The sequence below is a fragment of the Schistocerca gregaria genome, chromosome 2 (genome assembly GCF_023897955.1).
Source record: "Schistocerca gregaria isolate iqSchGreg1 chromosome 2, iqSchGreg1.2, whole genome shotgun sequence".
NCBI classification, from domain to species: domain Eukaryota; kingdom Metazoa; phylum Arthropoda; class Insecta; order Orthoptera; family Acrididae; genus Schistocerca; species Schistocerca gregaria.
In genome coordinates this window covers 393085195-393112830 of record NC_064921.1, presented here as the reverse complement: position 1 = coordinate 393112830, position 27636 = coordinate 393085195, and the positions used below count along the sequence as shown (strand labels likewise).

Genomic DNA, 27636 nt, shown 5'->3' with positions numbered 1-27636 from the left:
ACATCCTTTCATCTTTCCTTTTCCTTTTCCTTCCCTCTTTCCTAACGAAGCAGCCGCCGGATGCGAAAGCTCGAAATTCTGTGTGTGTGTTTGTGTGTTTTATTTATTGTGCCTATCTACCGTCACTTTCCCGTTTGGTAAGTCTTGGAATCTTTGTTTATATATATAACTTTGCAACCACGATATAACAAGTTCAAAGTTCACTCTTGACCTGTATTATCCGAGATGAATCACACAGCAAATAATGTGATACTGCTCCAGTTATCAGACGTATCTAGAAAATCAGGTTCTCAATGTTCAGTCTAAGGATGCACATTGTCTTTGCAATGGTCACCCTAGCAGAGAGAGAGAGAGAGAGAGAGAGAGAGAGAGAGAGAGAGAGAGAGAGAGAGAGAGAGAGCAGCATGAGCTGCACCTTAGCTCAGAGATTGTTAGAAACAAAATTTCCATAGCAAGAATATAGGGACTGCTGGACTGTAAATACCTTGCATCATTAACATATTATTAACTAAACTCCAGCCAAACAGGCCTTGCAGGCCCCACTGAATGCGGGTATGGAGGGGCATGTGGTCAGCATACCAGTCTCCCGGCAGTATGTCAGTTTACATTAACATATGATGATCATTTGAAATTGTATAATACCTTTAAAACTTTTTATATGATGGTTGGAATTTTGATAGTGGCAATTATTTATTTATAGCTTGTACAACATAGATACATTGAAAAGTTACAATGTCTTTTAAAGTGGTCGCCAGCATAGTGTATAACCAGGTGCCAGCGATGTGGAAGGTTTAAGATACCTTTGGCAGCGCCATTTGCGTTTATAGTTCCAAGGGACCAGTCTATTCCTTCAGCTGATTTTACAAGGGCTTACACTCTGGGGAGAGTTTGGGTGGCGCGTCACTTCTCACCCTCACTGACTGAACTAAGCACCAAAGCATTGTCCTGTAAAATGATGGATGGGTGCTGTAGAGTGTGGCGCCACTTCTCCCTTTATGCTAGTCGCAGGGCGTGCTCTCAAAATGAACAGCTTAGAGACAGAACCGGCAACTTTTTTTTGCAGGGTCCTTCAATCATTTTGCAGGAATATGGCACATGTTGTTACTGATTTGTTCAACTGATGAGGGCGAGAAGTGCTGTACCACCTGTCGCACTAATTCAACTTAAGCCCTTGTGACTTTCAACGTTATTCCTAATTTTAAGGAAACACTTCATGGTATTTACTTCAGAATTGTTACAGAGATTTGTCAGGCACTAGACTGTTCCACTTGAACAATCGTTATAACTGGCACTGCTAAGGGTACCTTACGAATTAGACGTCACTGACAGATTACACACAATGCTGATGATTACTTTGAAGGACAGAAAGTTTTAAAGATTTATTTATTTGTTAAGTTGTAGGTAAATAGTTGTCACTATTAAATGCCCAACCCTTGTGTTTAACAGCTCTGATGTGTGGAACAAAAAATGTTACTGAAAATATATGGTGAGGCAAAGAATTTTAAAGACAAATGAGCATGGTAACAAACCCAACTGCTATAATATTAGAAAAAGAGGGGGAAATAAACTGATTGATGGTCATTACCAACACACTTTTATTCTCGTACTCTTTATCTATGACACACAGCTTACCCACTATTGCAAACAAGTACTTTAATAAACTGTAACTGTTATTTTCTCCCAAAGGCAAGCACCATCTGGAGGGAAGTGAGATAGTTGCTCATATCTGCTGTGAATGTGTTCTTATGGAGAGGTTAACACCACATTTTGATTTCAGACTTCAAGTCTCACACACGTGATGCTAGATCTTCCGATTTTAAGCAACTGAATATCGATAAAATCATTGCTTCTGAATTCAACTTGCTAGGAAGGAAGTTTACATATTTTGTACATATATTCAACAATATCCAATTGGTGTTCATCATCTTTCCTATTCAGCTACAACATAATGAAAATATCTTAAATGTAGTTATGTATGATTACATAAAGTTTTGATTTCAGAAGATGCACAGTTCCATATGAAGACTGCTTAAATTTCATGGAAACCATACAGCTGCAGCTAAAAATGTCTGAACATTAACAATATTTGGCATCACTAGTACCTGTTAATAATAATAGCAGACAATACTCCCATTAATAAAAAGTTTTTAATTGCAGCTAATAACTACCTGATCAAGTATGTAATTCCTCCTCCGTCGTGAAGCAACTTCCAGTAGCTTATTGAGACACTTTGTGCTGTTATCAATAAGAACGTCCCATCGTCCAGCATAGTTTCTCCTCCTCGGCAGACCCATTACCTAAACAATGTATTGTTCTTCAGGCATATGAAAACAGTTTATTCTGCAGTACTTCTTTGCAAATTCTCAAATTTCATTTTTGATTTAAAGCATTAATTTCCTAATATTGGAATATTTTCAAGGTTCTAATGAATTTGTACATCAACTGTAACAACCATTAGTTAACTTGCAGAGGACATCACACTAATACTGTAACATGCCAATACCCTTTATAATGGTCTCAATCCTGCAAAGGAGAGAGTCTACAAGTTTACTCAGGTATGCCAAATCTAGGTGAAACTAATCAGCCACTCACTCATTACCTCATATAGCTACCAACTGACTGTTGACTTATGTTACACCGACAATTCCAAATAGTTATAGTACTTTCTGTGGAATTACAATCAGGTGGTTTATCAGGCCACATGTGGCGTGGCAGGAACTTTTGTGTGCATCTTTGAACACCGGCTGTTATCTTGGAAGATTAGAAAAAAGTAATACTTTGATTATTAGGAGTGTTGACATAAATAGCCTGGTATATGTTAATTGGTAATATAAATGAAGCAGCCCACACCATGGTACAAAAGAAAAACACCACAGAATCAACTCTTGTCTGAATTACACACACTGGCACAATTAGTTAAACATTTCACTGGGCCACATGTACACTTTCACACTTTTTGTCATTTGAAGAAAGACAAAATCTCAACTTATTGGACCACACTACATGCTTCCAGATAGCTATTGTCCCGTTTCTGTTTTGACTGACCTACTGAAGAGAGCTTTTTGCCGCTGTGAGCAATGGCTTTCTTTGAAGTACCCAATTCCAAATTATTGCAAGCAACCACTTTTTTTGCTTGAAAACTGGCTGAGATAAAACAGTATTCACAAAAAGAAGCAATTCCCGATTGGTTTGACTTCATTGACAGATTATGACTATTTCCTCCAGTCACTGTGAAGTGCTTTCTTCAACCATTGTTCTTCCGCTATGTTACATGGCTGCGAGTGGTATACCTTTCGGTGTAAACATGGTCATCCGAGAAACATAGCAAGATCATGATGTGATTTGCTCCTTACATCCGCAATATAAATTTGAGTGTAACTAATGTTTAAATAATGACTGGCTGAAGAGATATTACCCACAAATGATTATTGTTTCCATACTGCAAAACTTTATTCTCATAGTGAGGTGGTAGTGCCTCCCTGGACAATTCATTTACGGGCTTATCAAACAAATGGAAACTCCTGTCCCATATGCCTGTAATCTATCAATGAATTAATTTCCAAATCGGTTTACATTAGTGCTGCTTGAAAGCGAATTAGAGTTTATCATATAAACTGCATCATTAGTTAACATTATAGCAATTGTCCCTTCATTGTTGACATATAGTCAAGATAAATAATTACAGGCCAGGAGGAATGACAAAAATAAAAACTATGGAAACAGGGTAATTACCTTCTCAGTTCTCTAGCTATAATAAACAACAATACTGGTTTCAACATTGTAATGCGGGCAAAAACCTCAAAAACGGGAAAAAATGCAATTCCGTAACGGACTAAGATTCTAGATTTAAGATTTAAGGTGAGGTGTGTTGTCATACCACCACTATATTCATCACAAAGTTGTATTAAGAGGTTACACAAATGAGGACAAGAATGACAGCATAAGACAATTTACTACAGAAAGGCCATTTTCACTCCTTTCTACCCAACTACATGTGACAATGTATGACCTTCGGCCTTTAACTCTTTCCCCTTGCAATACTGTGTCGGATTTTTATGATTATTAGAAGCTCATGTGGTACGGAAAAAAAACGTAAAACCAAACTACTAATATTTGTCATTTCCCACATTGCGTATCACTTTTGTCTTTTTACTTACCATGAAAAATGCTTAAGCTTCCAGTAACTACACCCCCAGTAGCTAATGATACAGTAGTAAGACAAGGAGTATCGTTTGACAATCCTGGCACTGCCAAATTAACAGAAATGCCACAATCTCACAGCCTCATTCAATATAAAACCTAATGTCTGTTATCAATTTGGAGGGGTTGGGATTGGAGAACATTGTTTAGTGTAACATGTGGACTGAACGAAATGCTTGAGCAAATACTCAACTTTATTGAAAAAGTGCAGGCAAAACTTCATGGAACTGAATGAGACAGTTGCTTGAGAATCTTAAATTCTCCATTATATAGTTTAATTTTAGTTTCCTCCCCAACATCCTCCAGCCTTTTTATTCTTTGGCCAAAGAAATTCATTACTGATTCCAAAAGCTTGTACTGTTTTCAGTCTTATCAGCCAGATGAAACTTGCCACTACCAACAATGCCTAAACAGAATGCAGGTATATCATGAAGGCAATGAGAAGAAAGGAGCACGTTAAGTGTGGTCCTTCCCCTTGGATTGCACAAAAGATATACTAGAAAGATGTCAAAGAGCTGTTTGTTTTCGGAGGGCAGTGTTCGGCAAAGTAAGAATCACTAAAAGATTCAAGTGTGCGCATCTTTGGTCGACATTAAATGTTTGATAAAGTGGAACAGTTTTTTCCTATTCATGGAAATTTGTATAATGAGTCTGACAGAAAAATATCCATGATGAAACAGGTATCTAGAAGAGCTGACACAGTGTTTATGGATAAAGAGTATTATGAAATGATTGCCAATGAAACGGCTTACACTGGACCAGCGGCTATTAACAAGAACAAAATGTGAAACATTCCTTTTTTATATTCTGCATGAATATCGGTATTTCTAAGATGCCTTGATGAAATTGCCTGTGCATAACGCTGCTGGTACCGCTGATATTGATGAAATGATTTTGTATGTATTCTGATTAGAGTTATAGTAGCATGAAAATGCAAAACACTACTAAAAACTTAACTTGACCAAATGTATGAACATCTTCCTCAAGAAAAGGACCCTTTACAAGAGGCTGGACATACTTTTTTCATAATGTTTTCCTTCGTTCCTGAAAAATTAAGATTTCGGGGTAAGGTCCTTTCGAAACTGACTATCATATATGGAGCTTTTTCTTCGCCGACTACAGATTTGCAATTCCTCAAAATTGAGGCACCTGAAGATCCAATTTTCTTCTTAGAACACAAAACCAACAATATGTGACCTGATGTGTTATAAAAAGTTAGGGTTAAGAGAAAAATTCTAATAGTACTGACCCTTCAGAAGATATTTAGTAAGTGTGATATATTAATTTGGAATGATTTGAAACAGCTACATAATGAGTACACAAAATTTCTATTGCCTCAATTCACAAAACATGAAAGAAAAACAAGATTTTGTACCTTCATCTTATCAATCAAGTTGTTGGTGCCTAACACATTGTATTTCTTGTCTGGGTGTTTCATATACCACTCATTTGCCCATGTCGTTTTACCGCAACCGGGAAGACCACACATCATTATCATCTGAAAAAAATTGTATCGAATAAGCATAAATGAAATTGTGCAATTTCTACAGAATGAACAACATACATTAAAGCCTAACTTCAAGCAATTAAATGAAACTTGTGCAGAGCCAACAAAAAAGATAGGACTTTAATATCTGCCCCCCCCCCCCTCGAAAACCCAAGCTTTTTCTTAATAGAAAGGGCTGTTTTGAAACAAATGGGTCAGTATTTTTCTATTTGAAATTACAATACAATAATTATAATAATAATTTCTTTTTTCAAATCTTAAATAAGAGTGCATCAGTAGGGGACACAGGTCTATTTATACAGACAAATCTACAGATCATTATTATATGCACAACTTCCAACCCACACTCAGTCCCAAGAGCCCTCTACTTCAATAATTATAACTATTAAATGAAAGTTGGATATAAATAAGAATAGACTTCTGTGTGAAAACCTGTATGTACGCTGTTTTATTGATTTTATCTGGATGCTCCTGTCCAGAAGTTTATCTGTTACAGTGTTCAGTTCTTTGTTCCTTAGATGCATAGCTCAGAAGGAATTTTCTGCTTCATTAGAATGCAAGACAATGTATATCAGGGAGAGGAAACATGTACGGAAGCCAGAGGAATACTGTTACAGCAAAGCAGTTGGATGCTAGTACATTTTATGTTATAGGGTGGTTAAAAGACCACCTTGTTACTATTGCTCAGATAATACATACTGACTGCTCTATCACCAATTTTTTTTTAAAATTTGTTTTAACGATGAATCACATTTTACAGAGTCAAACTTTGTTGCGCCACAAAAATGTATTCAATGGCCCCAGTTTTCCAAAACACCTTTCAGTATTTAAACTTCCACGCAAATTAAAACATAAGTGTCAGATTGGAACTCAAGTCTGGGACTTCTGCTTTTTGTTGGTAAGAGCTCTACATACTGAGCTACCACAGCATTACTCACCACCCACCGTCACATCTTCACTTCCACCACTACCTCTCCTCTAAATTCTAATCTTCACAGTTCTAGAGCATACTTTACAGAACTAGCACTCTTGGAAAAAAGGGAAATACACTGCACCAGAAACTTATGAGTAGGGACAGGGAAAGATTATTTTTAGAGGTTATTTCAGTGTTTTTCTTGCTAATGCTGGCATTTTCTCGTGACAGTTTATTTTACACTTCTGTTATTAATTTCTACCTTTTTGAAAAAGGAAAATACATCAAATGTACAGTTAAGTGAAGTGTTCAATAAATTCTAGCATAGGATAAGATATGATGGCATGCTGAAAAGTAATGCCTCCAAATTTATGTCAATCTCTTAAAGCTTTTTTAAATCAAACACTCTTTATTAACATTATATTTTTGTTCTTCGTATCTACGTATCTATTTCTCAACGTAATCACCAGCAATGACCAACGTATTTCTCCCATTGAGAGAGTTTGTTGATACAGTCACTGCAGAATGTTTGACTCTGTTGACATTGGCACAACCTGATCTCTACTTGCTCTGCTTCATCACTATCAAAGTGAAGTACTAGAAGTTCTGAAAACAAATGAAAATTGGGTGGGGCCAATTAAGGACTGTATGGATTACAATAGATAACGGGGGAACTCAACGTGTCTGACTGTTGCAGCACTCGCGAGATCTGGCACCGTTAGGATCTGTGTGTGGATGGACTCTTCGAATTCAAAACTAAATTACAGCACGCAGCGGCAGCAACAGTCACATTATATACTGCCATGTTACAAGGTACAATTCAAAGCCCTCTAGTGGCAGAGTACTGCAAATATGTATGCATGCAGAATAAAGATGTAGAATGTTAATGATGATTGTTTTATTTAAAAAAAAAATTAGAAGTTTTCACATAATACTTCAGAGGCATTGCTTTCAGGCATGCCCTCATAATTTTAGAGAGACTAAAGGGAAAGGGTCATTATATTGTCAAAATGTTGTTGTTCAGGACGTCTTAAAAGTGCTTTATGTTGACATACTCCTTCAAAGATGAACACACTGTCATTTAAACTTCATCAAGTGTCAAGGTAAGTCACAAATAAAACCACAGCAAACTGCTTTCAGAACTGGCAAACTTTGTTCAAGTCCTATTCTCACCTTAGGAACACAGATTAAGTCTTGGGTAAGAATCTGAACACTGTTGTGACAAACCAAAACATTTTGCTCTGTAAAGCTATATGGAACATTCTTAGACTACCATTTGGTTCAAATAATTCTACTTCCACTATGAATTCTATGTATTGTTTGATGACAGAAAAGGCACATGGGAAAAGCAGAATTGTTTACCACAAAGTAATGTGCTACCACCAACACGGTTCAACCTACAAACAAATTATCAGTGACTTTCGCTGGGTGCCAAACACTTTATGCAGATCTCGTTCTTGATGTATAAGTATGAACAAGTTTCCATATTCATTTGGTGTGATTCCTGGAAGAGTACACTTACTTTTACCTTCCGTTAATGTGTTAATGAATTCTTGGAGTCTGTTTACGATTGTGTGTTTAGCATGACAAAGCAATGACTGGATGAACACCAGAATGCATAAAATGTAGTAAAATGCCCTGGAGAGCGTCTGGTAAACTAAGAGAGACTAACATGTTTAGAAAGGAAAGTTCAGTCGATGTAAGTAACCAGCTTTGATCAACAGATGTGACACTGATTTAGTACTGAAACCATTCAAAAACACGACTTTCAGTGAGCAACGGAAATACTCATATTGGGAATTGCTAGCAAACAGGCTAGAGTGGAATTCAGAATTGTAAATAAATGAAAATTAAATTGTGAGTAGAAGGACATTTAGTTGGGGAGACATAGGAACCACAACAGTCCTTTGCAGGGTTCTAACAAAATACAAAACATGACCTAAAAGAAGGTGCGTAGATGACATTTAAAAACATGCAACAACAATGCTGTTAGTATTTCTGAAGACAGCAATGTATGAAGATTGTCTTTACCCAACAATGGCTGTTAGATGGATGTAAATTGTAGACTGATAATTTAAAACAATGAAATCTGTTTATACTTGTGATCACCGTATTTTTCTTCTTTTTTACGGAGATCTGTTTGGAAGAGACGTAACTGAAAATATCTACTGTACTATACATTAGATAGTAATAATGTACGAAAAGATAAGACTGCTACTTACCATAAAGAAAACACATTAAGTTGCACACAGGCACAATTAAAAGACACACAAAGCTTTTGGCCAGAGCCTTCATCAGCAACAGAACAACATACACCATTCATACACACAGGAGCCCATCTGGGCAAATCAGGAAAGCAAGTGGTGGAGGTGAGGATCCAGATGGCTCAAGTAGTGAAGCAACCACCATTGAAATTAAGCTTGGTCTGTCCAGCTGCATGTTGTGCCACAAGGGGGTCTACTTTGCTTTTGGCCACAGTTTGGAAATGGCTGTTCATCCTGTTTGACAGCTGGGTGGTAGATTGCAGCAGAGCTGGTAAATGGCACGACTGCCTTCACAGGTGGCCCAGCCACTAATCGGGTAGGATAAACCTACGACAGGACTGGAATAGGAAGTGTTGGGCGGACGGATTGTGCAGGTCTTGCACCTGAGTCTTCAACAGGGATACATTCCTTGTGGCAAGGGATTGGTACTGGGATGGGGGTTGGTATAGCAATGTACTAGGATGTTGGGGAGACTGGATGGCTGATGGAATACCACTTTAGGAGGGGGGGGGGGGGGGGTAGTGTGTTGGGCAGGATAATCAAAGCCCTGCAGAAGGATTTGGTTCAGTTGTTCCAGTCTGAGATGGTACTGGTTGATGAATGGAACAATCCTTTGTGACTGGTTCTTGGGGTTGGGTGGAGGATTGGGTGTTTGAGAAGAAATGTCACAGGAGAGCTGTTTGCAGACTAGGTCTGGGGGATAGTGTGTCTATCTGAAGATGCTGGTGAGACCTTAAGCATACTCAGCAAGAGAGTTCTTGTCACTGTGGATACATCATCCCTGGGTGGCCAGGCTGTAGGAGAGGGATATTTTAGTGCCAAATGAATGACAGGTATCTAAATGCTGGTACTGTTGGTGGGTTTAATGTGGACAGAGGTGTGGATGGAGACAACAGAGGGGAGGTGTTCAAAGTCTAGGAAGGTGGCACACTGGGTTGAGAAAGACCAGGTGAACTTAATGAGTGAGACTGCGAAGGAACGGAGATAGTGTGAGTTGGCCCAGAGTCAAGGCCACAGAGATGATTTCAGTGAACCTGAAAAGATGGCCCATTAAATAGTTGGCATGGTGGAGAGGGGGAGAGGGGGAGAGGGGGAGAGGGGGAGAGGGGGAGAGAGGGAGAGAGGGGGAGAGGGGGAGAGAGGGGGAGAGAGGGGGAGAGAGGGGGAGAGAGGGGAGAGAGGGGGAGAGAGGGGGAGAGGGGGAGAGGGGGAGAGGGAGAGAGGGAGAGAGGGGGAGAGGGAGAGAGGGAGAGAGGGAGAGAGGGAGAGAGGGAGAGAGGGAGAGAGGGAGAGAGGGAGAGAGGGAGAGAGGGAGAGAGGGAGAGAGGGAGAGAGGGAGAGAGGGAGAGAGGGAGAGAGGGAGAGAGGGAGAGAGGGAGAGAGGGAGAGAGGGAGAGAGGGAGAGAGGGAGAGAGGGAGAGAGGGAGAGAGGGAGAGAGGGAGAGAGGGAGAGAGGGAGAGAGGGAGAGAGGGAGAGAGGGAGAGAGGGAGAGAGGGAGAGAGGGAGAGAGGGAGAGAGGGAGAGAGGGAGAGAGGGAGAGAGGGAGAGAGGGAGAGAGGGAGAGAGGGAGAGAGGGAGAGAGGGAGAGAGGGAGAGAGGGAGAGAGGGAGAGAGGGAGAGAGGGAGAGAGGGAGAGAGGGAGAGAGGGAGGGAGGGAGGGAGGGCACCATGTGGGTGCCCATGGCTCTGCTACAGATTTGTATGCCTCCCCTTCAAAGGGGAAAGTAGTTGTGGGTTAGGATAAAGTTAGTAAAGTGTATGAGGAATGGGGTAGTGGGTTTGGAGTCTGAAGGATGTAGGAAAAGTTAATTGTCCAACATCAGCAAGACCATGGGCATGATAGATGTTGGTGTATAGGGAGGTGGAGTCAACAGTGACTAGTAGGGATCCTTGAGGTAAAGGGGGTGGGGTGGTGGACAATGAATGAAGGAAGTGGTTGGTGTCTTTGATCTAGGAAGCTAGATTATGGGCAATTGGTTGGAGGTGTTTGTCAATGAGGGTCTAAATTCTTTCAGTGGGGAATAATAACCACCCACAATGGGGCAGCCAGGATTTTTGGGTTTGTGGATTTAGAGGAGCATGTAGAATGTGTGTGTGTGTGTGTGTGTGTGTGTGTGTGTGTGTGTGTGTGGTGAGGAGGGAATGAATTCAGGGGAGAGGACCTGGGAGAGCCTGTGGCTTTAAGCAGGGTCTGGGGGTTGCGTTGGCCTTCTGCAATGGGATCACTGGCAGTTTATAGGCAGAGGAGTCAGATAATGGGCAGAGGTCTGCCATGTACTCACTATGATTCATAACAACAGTGACGGAGCTTTTGTTTGCATGTGAGGTGATTAGCACAAAGAGGTTATGAATGGCTATTCTATCTTTTACTGAAACGTAGGTGTTCTGAGGGAGGGGCTTGGGGAGACACAAGGAATTCCTGGAAGGTGACCCGTGGGTGGTTAGGTGGGCAGGATCACAGTTGGATGGTGGTATGAACTGGAAGAGGCAGTTCAATGTTGGGATTATATTGGTTTTGGTTGGAGTGACTGGTGGCAAAGAAATTTTCCCATTGCAGGGAATAGAAGAAGAGTAGATCTTAGACAAGTCATCATGTTTAAATTTGAGAGTTGAGCTAAAGGCAAGGCCTTTGATAGGACAAACTTCTGTGGAGCTGATGATTTTGGTGGAAAGATTGACAGTATTACAGGAATGCTTTGGCTTCATCTCCATGATCTGGACTCGGGGCAGACACACCATATCTCCATTCCTTCACAACTTCAACACCACCTCTCCCATCCACCTCAACCCAGCATGCCACCTGCCTACAAATTGACCACCACCTTTCTGATGGCCTCATCCACAATTGTCCACATTAAGGGGAGCTGGAATGATGAAAATGACAATGTTTTTTGATTTTTTCATTATAAAATTATCTGGAGTTTTCTGAACAAAACAAATCAAGTTTTACCCTTCTAAGTGAATTCTCAGTGTGTTTTTTATCAGCGCAAAGTTGACGCGCCGCGTAAACGGTTGTAGCAACTTTGTGTGTCACCCCTAATGGCACCGCTCGCTACCTGCAAGCATGCTATCTTTGCAGAATTAGACTGTTTTGCTTTCCAAAGTTGTATGGCTTTATCTCTGTGACAAGTGACTGTTCATATCAGTAAACATAAATGCTATCTCATGTGTGTTTACTTGTGGAGTTTGCTTTGTGTTGTTTAGCTGTTCAATTTTGCGTATTTGACGAATATCGCTCATACTTGTTTTACGTATTTGGTTTGTGGATATCAATATGCCCCGTTTCAGCAATCTAGTGTTTAAGAAAAGGCACAATGAGTGGAAGAAGAAATCTTTTGTTGTTTCGAAGGGAGATTCTCCTCAGACTGCTTCACCGACTGCTCCAAATGAATCTAATAGAACTTCTTAAAGCAAGTAACTGTGACAGCAAAGAAAAATTTGAAAACTATGAAAGTGACAGTAATGATGTGAATGAAATAATTAACATTTTCTTACTCTCTAATATTTTGAAACATAACATATTATGCAAAGAAAGAGGACTGGAATTGAAAATAACTTCACACATTGGTTTGGCATGTAAATGTTATTGAAGTGTAACAAATGTAATGCAGAAGTTTGCAATGTGCCCTACGTGTGATGACTCATGGTATATTTACCAATCAGGAAAGGAATATGCCCATAAAAACAGTTTGCCAAATACTGTAATTGATGTAATTAAGCCCATATTCAGAGAGTTATCACAGTCAAGTTTATTGGGAAAGTATTTACATGTGAGAACACAATCAAAATGGAAGTGTAAATAATTTAATTTGGATTAGGAGTCCCAAAAGAGAGTTTGTACACATAAGAACATTGCATTTTGAAGTGTATGATGCAGTGGCAACATAATATGAAGGTAACATTATCAAATGTGATGTGCTGAAACGTTTAGGTTTCCAACCAGGACACACCACCATTTCCACGATGTGCCTAATTGATGAAGAAAGATTAAGAGGTACAGGAAGAAGAGACAAAATCTTCCAACATGCAGCAGAAGGGAAGAAAAGACCAGTGAAAAGGAAACTAAAACTGGAAAAAGAAGAGGATGCTGATAATCCATCATATGGGGCAGGAATGTGTTACAAACTTTGGAAGCCATTCCTCGTAACTTCAAAATGTTCATGTTTGAGGAACATTTTCTCAAAAACTGCTAACAGTATATCAACAAAATTTATACACAATATTTTTTACTTCTTTTCCTTCATTTTTATAACAAACTGTAAAAAAATATTGCATAATTCAAGAGTTACAGAAGAAAAAGCGCAAAATTTTAGAGGAAAAAGAATGTGTTTAAAAAATTGTAAAACAGAAACCAATAAATATTTCTTAACATGTCGTTATAACTTTGTAGAGAAATAGTCACTGAACACGTAGTCCAAATTTCAAAGCAATATGTTTAATGATTTTAGAAAAAAAATGTTCCTCTATTTGCAAAAATTAACAGAGGAGATGGATAGTTCTGGTTCCCTTTAAATCCACCAACCACTAACAATACCTACATCTCGACAGCTGTCATATTTCACACCAGACTATCCCTCCCACCCAGGGATGGCGTATCTGCAGTGACAAGAAACCCCTTGCTCAGTAAGCTGAGGGTCACGCCAAGGTCTTCACATACAGGCACTTCCCCCATACCTAGTCCACAAACCAATTTCCCTTGCCTTTTCCCCCTCCCACCACCCCCAACCCTCCCACCACCCCCAAGAACCAGTCACAAAGGAGTGCCCCCTTCATCATCCAGTACCACCCTGTACTGGAACACATCCTTTGCCAGGGGCTTTGATTATCAGCACACACTAAAATGACGGCCACCCTAACGGAGCTTCTTCCCACCGTTCCTGAAGTGGTGTTCCGTCGACCATCCTCCACAACATCCTAGTCTATACTACTCCCAATCCCAGTGCCAACCCCTTGCCACAATGATTGTATCCTTGTGGAAGACACAGATGCAAAACTTGCCCAGTCCTGTTGGCATTCTAGTACCTGCATACTCCACCCGACAGCATTTGTCCCCTCCCCCACTCGTACAATACTATCCCTTTCCCTTCCCCGCCCTCTACAGATTGTTGCTTGCATACGACCTGATAGTTGCATTCTGGCTCAAGCTGCTATAGTTGGTCACGTGTGCACGATTGTGTGCATGAATGGTGTTTGTTTCTCTTTTGGTGATGAAGACAGTGACTGAAAGCTTTATGTATGTCTTAATTGTGTCTGTCTGCAGTTTTCTTTAGGTAAGTTGCGATCTGTCTTTTTGTATATTGTTGGTATTCCACTGGGAATTTTCATTGTTTGTTTTATTGTACAGGTAAAGCACATTGTCGGAGTAGAGTGCACTTTACTGACTTAGTCCATACCACATTTGAATAATTGTACACATCCTAGTATTTAAGATAGAAATTGAATCTATTCCCTTATATTATACTATAATACCTTTACAAACTGTCAAATGCTTACAGAGAAGTCCGCCATTAAGAGGCCAATGTGTTACAAACGTAGTTCAAAGTAATTTAACTTCCACTTTTAAAACACGCATTTCTTTCTTCTCTGTCTATAATAACTACTTCCAAGCCAATGGTTTCATAAATCTGACATGTTCATGGGAGTTGCATCTTTATTCCAGTTTTTAGTGTCACTTTTCAATAATAATCAACTTCTGAAGGTGCCATAATTCGAAGTTAATTTTTGAGTGCGATATGCTGTACATAGCTTTTAACAACAAAATCTAAATGTTGGAACAGTGCCATGGGCCGCCAACTGCTATAAACGATTATTTATAACCCAGCTGAAGAAAAAAGTTCTGTGTCAGGACAACAGACTATAAGCAACTTGTGTAATCTGGACAAACTCTCAAGCAACCAATACTGAGTTTCAAATGAAGAGAGAAATGTCACACTTTAGCAATTTTTTTTTTGGAAAACTGTTATGCATCACTCAAATAATAAAATTAATTAATTAATTTAAGAAAATCAATATTTAATGAGCATTTGCCTTTAAACAAATAACTAAATAAATTTGCAAGTACATTTGCTTAATATTAGTAAACAATTTTACCTTAATTTTCCCACATTTGCACAAAAATAATATACTATTTTCTAGCAGTTATAGATAGATAGATAGATAGATAGATATCACTAGAATCTAAGTCAGAAGTTTCTTTGGTGATACCAGTTTTTTAAAAGGCCAACATTACCTCACAGTCCTCTCTCCTCTCTGGACGTTTTGAACCAGCTATCCTTTTTTGAAGAGGGATTTTTGCAACAGGCACATAACCATTTAGTGGTGGAAACCACATGTCTTTATGTCCAAAATTACATTCAAACTTCACGTTTTTCGTCAAAACATGTGGAAAAAGTGCTTGGCCTTTCAACTCTGACCGTGCAATCTCATATGCAACTCCTTGAGATTCTCCATTCAGGGTAAATGACATGATTATTGGTTCACTGTCCAAATCCTGTCAAACAAAATTTCAATATATTTAGTACTCAGAAATAGAAAGTAATACCTTTACTAAGTCATACACCATATATTTCAACACCTCTCACCAAGTAAGCTCCTACAACATCTCCAACAACAAAAGGTCTTCCATAGTCCTTGAATTTACAATCAGTAGATGCTTTCCCTGTGCCTCCATATCCATATGACAATGGTTCCTCACCTGTGGCAAAAATAAGAATAGTTTCAAGTTATAAACACCATTTCTTAATCATCATTAACAGATGGCAAATGAGGCACCTGTGACAGCACACACTGCTAGATTTAAAAGCTGAATGAAGACATTGATATAGTCTCTGAAAGTGAAGCAACTCGTTAACTAAAGATTTTAGCATACGGATTTGTAACATTTCAGAAGTCTTAATTCATTGAAGCCTGTATCTAAATAGTCAAAACAAGCATTGTTATGCAGTCTGTTGACTGTCACCTTGGTGGTACACACTGCCTATTTCACACACCACCTCAGGCACTAGCACACAATTGTGTTGTTAGAGGGCTGAACCCTCGAAACAGGAGCACCTTTAACTACTAGCAATCGGGGGAAATGTCGACCAGAGGCCCATCAAGTACTGATGCAGCCACATCTAATCCACTGTATGTTACCACAGGCTCATAGCAAAGTCTCATGATAAACATGCTACAATTACTGCTACTGGATGTAACTAATCACAATGTAAGATACTTACACCACAAACTTATGCTGTCAAGAAGAAAATGTTGTGTAATGGCATCTACTCGCAGCCCTGATTTGTAGCATGCAATCAACAATAGAATGCCAAGGAAAAACAATACAGCAAAATAGAAGTTCGTTTCAGATAACCTACGAGCTATATGACTGGAATCAGTGTACAGAACTAATAAGTTTGTACATACGTAGTTTGTATACTTTCTATTATAAAAAACTGCAATACAATAACTGTAGGGAAAACTCTGTAAATGTATGATATACTCATTCGTCATAAGAATAAACTTCATGTAAACATTATACTGTGTAATAATCTGCATTTGCTGGAACCTCATCATATTTTGTTTTACGTGGAGTGGAAGCCAACCTGGCTCGAGGACAGTAAATACAATAATGAGGAAATGTTTCATTATGTGTGTTACACATACATCGACTCAGGGATCACGGTAACAGCTTTACCGGTGCATTTAACTTTGACAGCACTGGCAAGGCAAGTGATGTGAACAAGGTGATCCAACTAACCTACAGGGATATGACCAGCTGCAGTAAAGACATAAAAAGAGATGAGCAAGAAACAATATGGGTTTAAGTATAATTCAATTTTAAAAAAGAAGGAAATTATATAAGGCAAAACTCAGGCGATATGCTCTTCAGTTGACCTGACAGAAAACATAACATGCCCTCGATCTTAGCTAACATAGTACAGTAATTAAAAACAGAGTGTTGAAAATTTTTCTGCATGAGCTATTTATGGGATAAAAGCGCACTGCTGATTTCCCATGTAATTAAATACTGAAGCAACTGAAGGTATTACAGACAGCGTCTGGTAATCTCTGTACATTTCAGTACAGCTCTGTTGATAATGAGATGATCAGCAACAGAACGTCAAGTCATCAAAAAGTCCACATTTCCTCCTCCTCCTCCTCTTTATGACATGCTGTTCTGTACTTCATCACCGTGCATTATTTATGGTACATTTGGCAGCTTAAATATCTTGTTATTTCTTGCGACAAATCTCTCAACTTTGCTCTAGATCAATTCTATTGAGTTCAGACAGCCATGTTACGGTGACAAATTTAAGAAGTAGTATTTGCACAGTGTGCTTGACACCAAGAAAATTGTTTTCCATGTTTCTATGACACTTCTCACTCTGGCTTGTGAGAGACCACACCTGTCCTACAAAATAATGTGCACCTTCGAATAATGAGTACAGTAGAACCCCACTTTTACATTCCTGGAATTAGCATTTTCCCACCGTTTACAATGTTTCTTATCGCTTGTCAAATTTACTACGTGTACAATGGTAATTCACACCCGATTTTGCACCAATCTATTTATAATTTTCCCACAATTCACGCTTTATGAAAAAATGTTCGTGGAAAAAACTGACAAAATGACGCTGGAATAATGTGTATGCTAAACAGTGTTTGCAAACATTAGGTGGTTAAGTTTTTTGACACCAGGGTGCTCTACTTAGTGGATTTGAACTGGTAAATGTATAAAGTTTGAACAATTTGTGCCATATCTCCCGCTGCTGCCGAACTCTATTCTGTGTGGTGGCTAATAGGAGTAACTAGGTTCATACGAATGAAGATAGCAAGACCAATCACAACCATTCCAAAAGTGTCTTACTACAACAAACGCACAGTTCTGCGATTGTCTTAATCATCGTCACACCTCTGTCGAACCAATTTAGTGTGTTTCGTCTTTTGTCTGCTTGTAGCATTAGGCGACATCTTTATTCCGTCTGCACGGCTCAAATGTGAGCAAAACGTGTTACAAGGATTTATTCTCTTTAAGTGCAATATTTACGCATGTATTTTTGTGACATTACATCACAAAACAATGTGAGTGATAGTCTGAGTGTGGGGTTTTCTACATAACCGAAGAAGCAGTAACAGATAACCTCAAAAAGACGACTATAGTTCAAGAGACGCAGAACTACACATATACAACAACCGCACAAAATACTTATGTAAATATTTGCACTTTATATAAGAGATAAAAATTCTTAAACCACACTGTACTAAGCATGAAAAAATATGTAACTGGTGCAGTGTTTCATTAATTAAATAATGAATGACAGCTGCTGGTGTTCCATGGCATTGGTAATGATGTATGAAATTGAGTCAAACTTTTCTCCTTCCAATCATTAGTTCCCATTTCATCAGCAGTTTTTATTAGAAAATAAACCTTTATTAGATAATAAGTTCGTCCCCGCCAAGAGTATTTTGATGCCTATTATGTGCATGTACATAAAGTGGAAAAATGCAAGGGGGGTATCCTATATATAACTTTTACGGCTTAAAATACTATTTCCCACATTTTACATTTGCCTGCATATTACACTAATTTGAAGTCCCTTATAAAGTATAAAAGTGGGATTTCACTGTGATTTTTCATGTTCCTCAAAAAAATTGTATCATGGAATGTTTCCTCAACTTCAGCAATCTTTTATAAGACATCAATACTTCAGAATTTATATTTGCAATTAAAACAAAATTTTGCATGCAATTTGTGACTAGAAATTAGAGGACACCAATTGTTCTTGAAAAATAATGGTTAAGTATGAGTTAATTAACTTATATTTAAAGAATTCCAGTGTGTGTGTGATATATATATTCAAACTGCCACCTCAAAACACAACTGTTTATCATTCTATGACACTACTGATTACACCATGCATGTATCTTTAATGTGACCTACTCGAAAACAGAAGGGCTCAATTTTCTCAGCAAGCTTGTGAAAAACAAGTCATGAACAGTTTTCCGCTTGCATGTTTCACAACAAAACACAGAGCAGTGTCATCAACTTTCACAGTACATATTTTTAAGGAGACAATCAGAACACAAGTACTGTTTACGGAGACTGAATGTACAAGATTTTTTAAATTAAAACTATTTACTTAAAGTGTGATTAAGAAAAATGTTGATGGCTGTTAATACATCAGAAGGTCAAAGTTTCATTGTAAATGACAGTAATAAGATATCTAATACATAAGTTGGGCCTACTTTCAATAGTGAAACATCACCAGTGTAGAGCTACAAATACTGACCAGTCATCACACTCTTGTTTGTCGTCTTCATGTTTACTCTTACGATGAGCAAAGAATAACAATGTGTATTGTGACTGTCACTCTCTTCATACATCACACAAAGGCTATTTGATTATATATGCAACTTGTATTTACATGCGGGTTTTATAAAATAGTGATAGAAGCTAAGTAACAGGATCTCCTGTAAAGTATGCCAGCACAAGTCATTTTGTTTTTGAATGAGAATTGTTCAAAATGTGTGATCACATGCAACTGCAAATATTTTTAAAGAAAGCAGATTAGACAATCTCATGAACAAAAGCCCCAAGACAAGGAGCTTTAGTAACTGCGGTATTTAAATTCGCTAACAGTTATGGAACTTCTACACAGATTTCAGTGTTCAACACGAACTGTTGGATTTCACACTTTAGGACAATTTTTATTCTGTAATTTATGCATTTCACTTATTTGCTATTTGCCACTTAATATCAAGAGCCATGGTTACTAGCAGCAAACCCAACAATTTAGGAACAACAATGCACTGAACTCATCATCGCTTATAAAGAGAGATTGGTCTTTGAAGCTGCTCACTGAAGAGTGAAACAGAATACTTGTTGGCTGTTAACAAAATATAACATAATGCAGTATAAACCCGCTTTTATGTTGCCGGAATTAACATTTTCCCGCTGTGTACAACATATTTTTTTATTGCTCCAGTCAAGTTTCCTATGTCCACAATATTGATTTGCACCCAATGTTGCATCAGCACATTTATAATTTTCCCATGATTTACAGTTTATAAAAAAAAATGCTCGTGGAGAAAAAAAAAAGGTGTCAAATTATGCTGGAACACCGTTGCATATCAAGTAGTGTTTACAAGTATAAGGTGGTTTACGTTTTTTGACAACAGGATGCTCTGCTCAAATGATTTGGAGCAGTAAAAGTTGGAACAATTGGTGCCTTATCTCCTGTCGTTGCCAAACTACTTGGCATCATGGCTGATAGGAGTAACTAGCACCCCATGTACAAGATGCTCCCAAAACTGGATTTCATAAACCTATTTCCCAATTCCCCCCCTCTTGCATGGTCAAGGATTATTAGAATAACAATGTGTATTGTGACTGTCACTCTCTTTATACACCACACAAAGGCTATTTGATTATAGATATATATATGTATATATATGACCAATCACAACCATTTCCAAACTGTCTCTACCATGCATCTGCAGTTAGTGTTGTGATCCTTGTCACACCTATGTTGAATCATATTTAGTGTTTTTCATTGTTCGACCAATTGTAGCACTAGTTGACACCTTCACTCACTCTGCGATGTGCAAATGTTTTTGGTTTAAACACAGCATTAAATACTTTTTTTACGCCGAGCAAAACATGTTTCGAGAATTTATTCTCGCTGTCAGACGCAGTATTTACGTATGTATTTTTTGTACTATTACACAAACAATAGTTTGCATGTGTGTGGGATTTATCTACATAACAGAGAGCACACAGTACCAGATATCCTCAAAAGGCCAAATACAATCCAAGAAACGCAAAACAGATACAAACACCATAGAAAATACTTATGTAAATATTTGTAATTGACAATGAGAAAAAATGTTAAAAAAGGGGCAAGTTAAGTATGAAAAAATGCATAACTGGTTCAGTGTCCCTTGAAAAGTGTAAAAGGGAAGTTCACTGTATACACAAGAACACACCTAATCTCACCCGCCTTTGCCCGCAAATCTGAATACAATTACGTGGGACTGAAGAATTAATGGAAACATCCAATGCAGAATTAAAAAAGTACTTGTTTTTGCCAGTTACACATGACAACGTATCTTTAAGGAAAGTGGAAGTAATGCCCAGACTTGGAGGATACATTGAACACTACTCATATTTCTGTTAAAGTTTAAACAAAGGGGAACTAAAGCTATAATTACTTTCCCCCTTGGAATTTTAGTGCTGCTATATGGTTTATTGATGACAGCATCCTGACGGGTAAAATAGTCCCCCATTCAAATCTCCAGATGTGAACAACTTGGGAGGATGTCCTCATTAAGAATAACTAAACTGACATACTATGGGTTATAATGTGATATTCCTTAATCTGGTAAATAAGTTTGCAAATTCAAAATAAGAAAAGAATAGATAGAACAAGTTTTGGAACACTGTTCCAGGGAAACAGCAATCAAAAATTTTGGGATGAAAGCTTCTAAATAAAAACAGTCTAAGATCACCAAAATTTAACAATATTATGAAAAAGGAAAGTTGCCACTCACCACCATCGGGCTTCAGTTGCTACAGATTGCAGTCAAGTGCCTGAGTTGCGTGTGTGTGTTTTTGATGAAGGCCTTGCTGGCCGAAAGCTTTATTTGTGACAGGCTTTTTGTTGTGCCTATCTGTGACTCAGCATCTCAGCTATGTGGTGAGTTGCAACTTTCCTTTTCATAATGTTCTTACATTTAATCATGGATTTTCCATAGTTTGATTATTAAAATTTATTCATCAGGTAACAATCATCAAGCCATTAAAACTCCATCACTGCTGGAGGGAGTGGTTAGGAGCAGCCCACTATGATGTAGTAACAATAGTTGGAATTGGAGTTTGGAGACAAGATACTGTGAGAAGAATTTGACAATCACTCTAAGACCTAAGCCTAAACAAGTCCCATGGAGTAGATGACATATCTTTGGAATTATTGAAACCCTTACTGCTGTCAGCCACGAGGAACACCTAGTGGTTAGGATAAGGCCAGCAAAATATCCCCAGAATTAAAATAGAGTGCAAAAAATTCCACAAAGGGCAGGTGCGGCCAGATGTGACTGCTACCAAACCATCAATTTGCTACGCCAGGATTGCAAAATATTCACAAGAAATATTTTTTTTTTTAAACAGAAAAATGAAAAAAGAGGTAGTGCTCAAACTTGGAAAGATCAGTTGAGTTCTGTAGAAATGCAAGATGATGTGAAGTAATACTGAACCGGCAATATATACACGGAAACCTGCCCACTGTTTTAGTGTCCAGACGGGAAGCAGTGACTAAGGGCTGGGGGGGGGGGGGGGGGGGGCGACAGAGAGAGAGAGAGAGAGAGAGAGAGAGAGAGAGAGAGAGAGAGAGAGAGAGAGAGAGAGAGAGAGAGAGAGAGAGAGAATGTTTACAATTCTTATCATATCATTTTTTTAAAATTAGTTGTCATTTTCAACTTGAAAAGCTTACAACTTCTTGAATTGTACAGAATTGGTTGAGGTTCTGGACAGATGGTAGTAACACACACCTTGAGCGAACGCTAATTAAATGGTGTATCACAATGTAATACAGGACATTCATGGTTGATAACATCAACTTGCAGTTTTCTTAATTTTTTTTATTTTCCAGTAGAAGTAGAGCACAATCAGATTACAGGACAACAGTGCCCAGCTTCAGGTGCTCAGAATATAGATACAAATCAACTAAGAGGGTGTTTAACATGGCGTGACTATTCTATGTACCTGAAGTCAAGACTGTTGTTCAAAACCTGGTTGTGCTCTCCTTCTATTGGAAAATTAAATTTAATAGGAGTGCATGTGGATGTTGTCAATCATGAACAACCTATACAACATCTGTGGATGTCCTATCAAGAGAGACATGTAACATACCTATCGTCATATAAGAGCATCCACACAAAGTGAGAGTAGTCCAAGAACAAATGTGAATATCAAAAACTGAAATGTAACAGACATATCAGATTGTGGAAGCTAGACTAGCAAATTTCGTACAATGATATAATTATCCTACAATTAATGTTTAATTAGTCAACATTTTATGAAGAAAACAATTTATTAACTTTGGAAAAAATAAAATGGAAACTTAGTATGGATAAGAATAGTGGACAAAATCATTACAACTGCAAGGTCGCTACAGGGATTATACAGTATACAGGGTGGTCCATTGATAGTGACCGGGCCAAATATCTCACGAAATAAATGTCAAACGAAAAAACTACAAAGAACGAAACTTGTCGAACTTAAAGGGGGAAATCAGATGGCGCTATGGTTGGCCCACTAGATGGCGCTGCCATAGGTCAAACGGATATCAATTGCATTTTTTAAAATAGGAATCCCCATTTTTTATTACATATTCATGTAATATGTAAAGAAATAGGAATATTTTAGTTGGGCCACTTTCTTCGCTTTGTGATAGATGGCGCTGTAATAGTCACAAACATATGGCTCACAATTTTAGACAACAGTTGGTACTAGATAGGTTTTTAAATTAAAATTCAGACCATAGGTATGTTTGAACATTTTATTTTGCTTGTTCCAATTTGATACATGTACCATTGTGAACTTTTCATTTCTGAGAATGCATGCTGTTACAGCACGATCACCTGTAAATGCCATATTAATGCAATAAATGCTCAAAACGATGTCCGTAAACCTTGATGCATTTCACAATACATGTAACGACATTCTTCTCAACAGGTAGTTCGACTTCCGTAATGTTCGCACATGCATTCACAATGCGCTGACGCACATTGTCAGGTGTTGTCGGTGGATCATGATAGCAAATATCCTTCAACTTTCCCCACAGAAAAATCCTGGGACGTCAGATCCGGTGAAAATTTTGACCATGGCATGGTGCTTCCACGACCAATCCACCTGTCATGAAATATGCTATTCAACACTGCTTCAACCGCATGTGTCGGACATCCATCATGTTGGAAGTACATCGCCATTCTGTCATGCAGTGAAACATCTTGTAGTAACATTGGTAGAACATTACGTAGGAAATCAGCATACACTGCACCATTTAGATTGCCATTGATAAAATGGGGGCTAATTATCCTTCCTCCCATAATGCCGCACCATACATTAACCCGCCAAGGTCGCAGATGTTCCCTTGTCGCAGCCATTGTAGATTTTCTGTTGCCAAATAGTGCATATTATGCCAGTTTACGTTACCGCTGTTGGTGAATGACGCTTAGTCGCTAAACAGGACACATGCAAAAAATTCTGTCATTGTCCCGTAATTTCTCTTGTGCCCATTGGTAGATCTGTACACAATGTTCAAAGTTGTCACCATGCAATTCCTAGTACACTGAAATATGGTACGGGTGCAATCGATGTTTATTTAACATTTTCAACACCGACTTTTTTGAGATTCCCGATTCTCACAAAATTTGTCTGCTACTGGTGTGCGGATTAGTCACAACAGCAGCTAAAACACCTACTTGGGCATGATCATTTGTTGCAGGTCGTCGTTGACATTTCACATGTGGCTGAACACTTCCCGTTTCCTTAAATAACTTAACTATCGGGCGAACGGTCCGGACACTTGGATGATGTGGTCGAGCATACAGAGCTGCATACATACACACCTGTTGGGTATTTTGATCACAATAGCCAAAGATCAAATTTCTGCAATTGTTAAACGGTCCTTTTAACATGGGTAATTTATCACAAAGCAAATACCGTCCACACTGGCAGAATGTTACGTGATACCATGTACTAATATGTTTGTGACTATTACAGCGCCATCTGTCACAAAGCAAAAAAGTGGTCCAACTAAAACATTCATATTTCTTTACTTACTACACGAATATGTAATAAAAATGGGGGTTCCTATTCAAAAAACGCAGTTGATATGCATTTGATCTACAGCAGCGCCATCTAGCGGGCCAACCATAGCGCCATCTGGTTTCCCCTTCAAGCTAGATGAGTTTCGTTCTTTGTAGTTTTTTCGTTTGATGCTTATTTCGTGAGATATTTGGCCAAGTCACTATCAATGGACCAACCTGTATTGTAAACCTTGCGAAGTTTGTCAGAGGACATTACAAGATGCTGATTCACACTAATGAGTCCTGCAACCAAATAGAAAATGTATGTTATACCAATTTAATTTATGACAAGGCAGGCAGGGTTACTGAGGTGATTGCAAGGTTCAGTTTTGTTATGTACTTGCTGAGAAGTTCAGATACACTACAGTTTTCTTTATCATCATGGAGGGAGAAAACTGAAATGCTGAAGGAAAGCAGATTATTGTTTAACATTTCACTAATGAGGTCATTAGATATCAAGAACACAGTTGAACAGAACAAATACGGGGAAGGAAACTAGCAGTGTCCTATTCAAAAGAACCAACCTAATATTTGACTGTATCTCACTCAAGTAATAGATGAACTTCTACACATGGACTTCCAAGATCATGATGTACTGTCTGGATGGATAGTCCATGTTTTAATAAAGCCATTTCACCGAAGTGTACATGCTATTTATTTTACATAAAACAAAAGCTTATTGGAATATTAATATTCAGAAATTATACAAATTTGAAAGAAATATCTAATAGACCAAATATAAACTATTTAAAACAACCAGCAACTATTTCTAAAATGAGACTAGTCTTACCAAGCTGAGTAGATGACTGTTCAACAGACCAACCAACTCTTAAAACATGTGGATTTGGCTCATCTTCCAAATTTGACACAGGGCAATTTTCCAGTAACTGCAAAGAAAATAATAATAATAATAATAAATAATAATAATAATAATAATAATAATAATAAAGCTGCATTTGAATATTCAGTTCCGTTTTTTCTTTTGCATACCTTCCAGGTAACAACAGGTAAGACATGACATGAGGCTATAATTTTTGCATCTGCTTTTCTACTCACAAATGCAAGTCACACTAAAATATTAACTATCCACAGAATTGAGTGCACAATAAATACAAGGAATTTGCAATATAATAATAGTGATGATGACCAGCGTAATCAATGTCATTACTACCAGACACGGTTTAATACGCAAATTTTTACTTGTTTACTCATACTCCTCAACAACCTACACTTACTTACATACTACACCAGGCACCATATAGTATTTTGTGGAGGGCACCTTGTACCACTATTAGCCATTACCTTTCCAGTTCCACTTGCAAATTGAGTGAAGGAAAAATAACTGCTTATATACCTCCACATGAGTCCTAATTTCTCTTGCCTTCATGGCACATTGGCAAAATGTACACTGGTGACAATGGAACAGTAACTGTTCCACACCCTTCACTAATTGTTAAACATACTGCTCAGTGTGACCGCTATTTCCAAGCAAATATCATAACCAGCATGCATCTACATGGATAATCTGCTAATCACAATTAAGTGTCTGATAGAGGGTTCACCTTCACAATAATTCTCTGTTATCCCACTTTGTAACAGCACAAGACCCGATTTTCCTAATTTTATTATAATGATCGTTTCTCCCTATGTACGCGCCAACAAAATATTTACGCATTTGGAGGAGAAAGTTGGTAATACATTTTGTGAGAAGATTCAGTCGCAACGAGAAACACCTTTGTTTTAATGGTGCCCATCCCAAATTCTGTATCACGTCTGTGACAATCTCTCCCCTATTCTGTGATAATACAAAATGGACAAGCATAGAGTAGGCAGCCTATTTAGTAGTTCTGTTAAATTTTCTAAGTGTTCTACCAACAAACCAGTCTTTGGTTTGCCTTCCCACAGCGTTTTGCATGTTCTTTCCAATTTAAATTTTTAATAATGGTAATTCCTTGGTATTTACAGCCTTTAGATTAGGCTGATTTAACAGGTAACCGAAGTTTAACAGATTCCTTCTAGCACTCATTTGGATGGCCCCACGTTTCATTATTTAGAGTCAATCGCCAATTTTTGCACTCTTTGATATCTTTTCTAAATCATGTTGAAATTTGTTTTGATCTTCAGATATCTTTACTGGACAATAAATTACAGTATCATCTGCAAACAACCTAAGAGAAGGCTGCTCAGATCGTTTCCTAAATCATTTATAGACAAGCAACAGCAGAGGACCTATAACACTACCTTGGGGCCATTCCATGTCAAGTGACCTATGAGTACCTACTCTACCATCTCCAACAATTTCGATGAAATTTTTCCAGGATGTACATGTAGACCTTACCTGACCCACTGCCAAATTACAGTTTCATAAGTAGTATGGTGGGGCCACTAGCCACCTTTTCATATAGGCTCGTTTTTTGACACGTTGACTTAAATGAATGAATGAATGAATGAATGATCAACTTTGATTTACCGTTACTCAGGATATAAGAGACCTGTTTTGCAGAAACTTTGTGATCCAGTTCAACTTTTTGGGTAAAATACCTTAGCTGTGAAACAAAATGTCACACTATGGTAAATTCATCATAGTGTGCTATCAAAGTGGCTCATAAATCTTATTGCACCAAATTTTGACTAGACTTTATTGCCTTGTATCAACTGAAAGAATAACTTTCTGAAACTGATACTTCAGATGTCTGCAACCTGTCAGCATGTCATGAAGCTCTGCAGGTGGCATTCAGGTTGCTCAAATAATAACCTATTTATCTGAGCCCACCTTGTCTGATAAGAAAATGTTTTTGTTTTGTAGATAGACCATTTAGTGTCAACAATGGAGTTTGGTAACATGCTTCAACAATCAGTTTGAAGCACACTGTTGTGTAGTGAAGTGTTCATATGATGTGTG

At 38.3% G+C, this 27636-nt stretch overlaps 1 protein-coding gene across 1 annotated transcript in view; it reads right to left on the bottom strand.

Annotated features, from left to right (window-relative positions):
- The window catches only part of LOC126321930 (heterogeneous nuclear ribonucleoprotein U-like protein 1), a 105707-nt gene that overhangs the window by 37348 nt on the left and 40723 nt on the right, over positions 1–27636 (bottom strand). Inside the window, exons 6-10 of the mRNA XM_049994241.1 lie at positions 25525–25621; positions 15467–15579; positions 15115–15375; positions 5576–5698; positions 2169–2297 (exon numbers count right to left, since the gene is read on the bottom strand). Coding sequence (XP_049850198.1) covers positions 2169–2297; positions 5576–5698; positions 15115–15375; positions 15467–15579; positions 25525–25621 — 723 coding nt within the window. The remainder of the gene's footprint in view (positions 1–2168; positions 2298–5575; positions 5699–15114; positions 15376–15466; positions 15580–25524; positions 25622–27636) is intronic.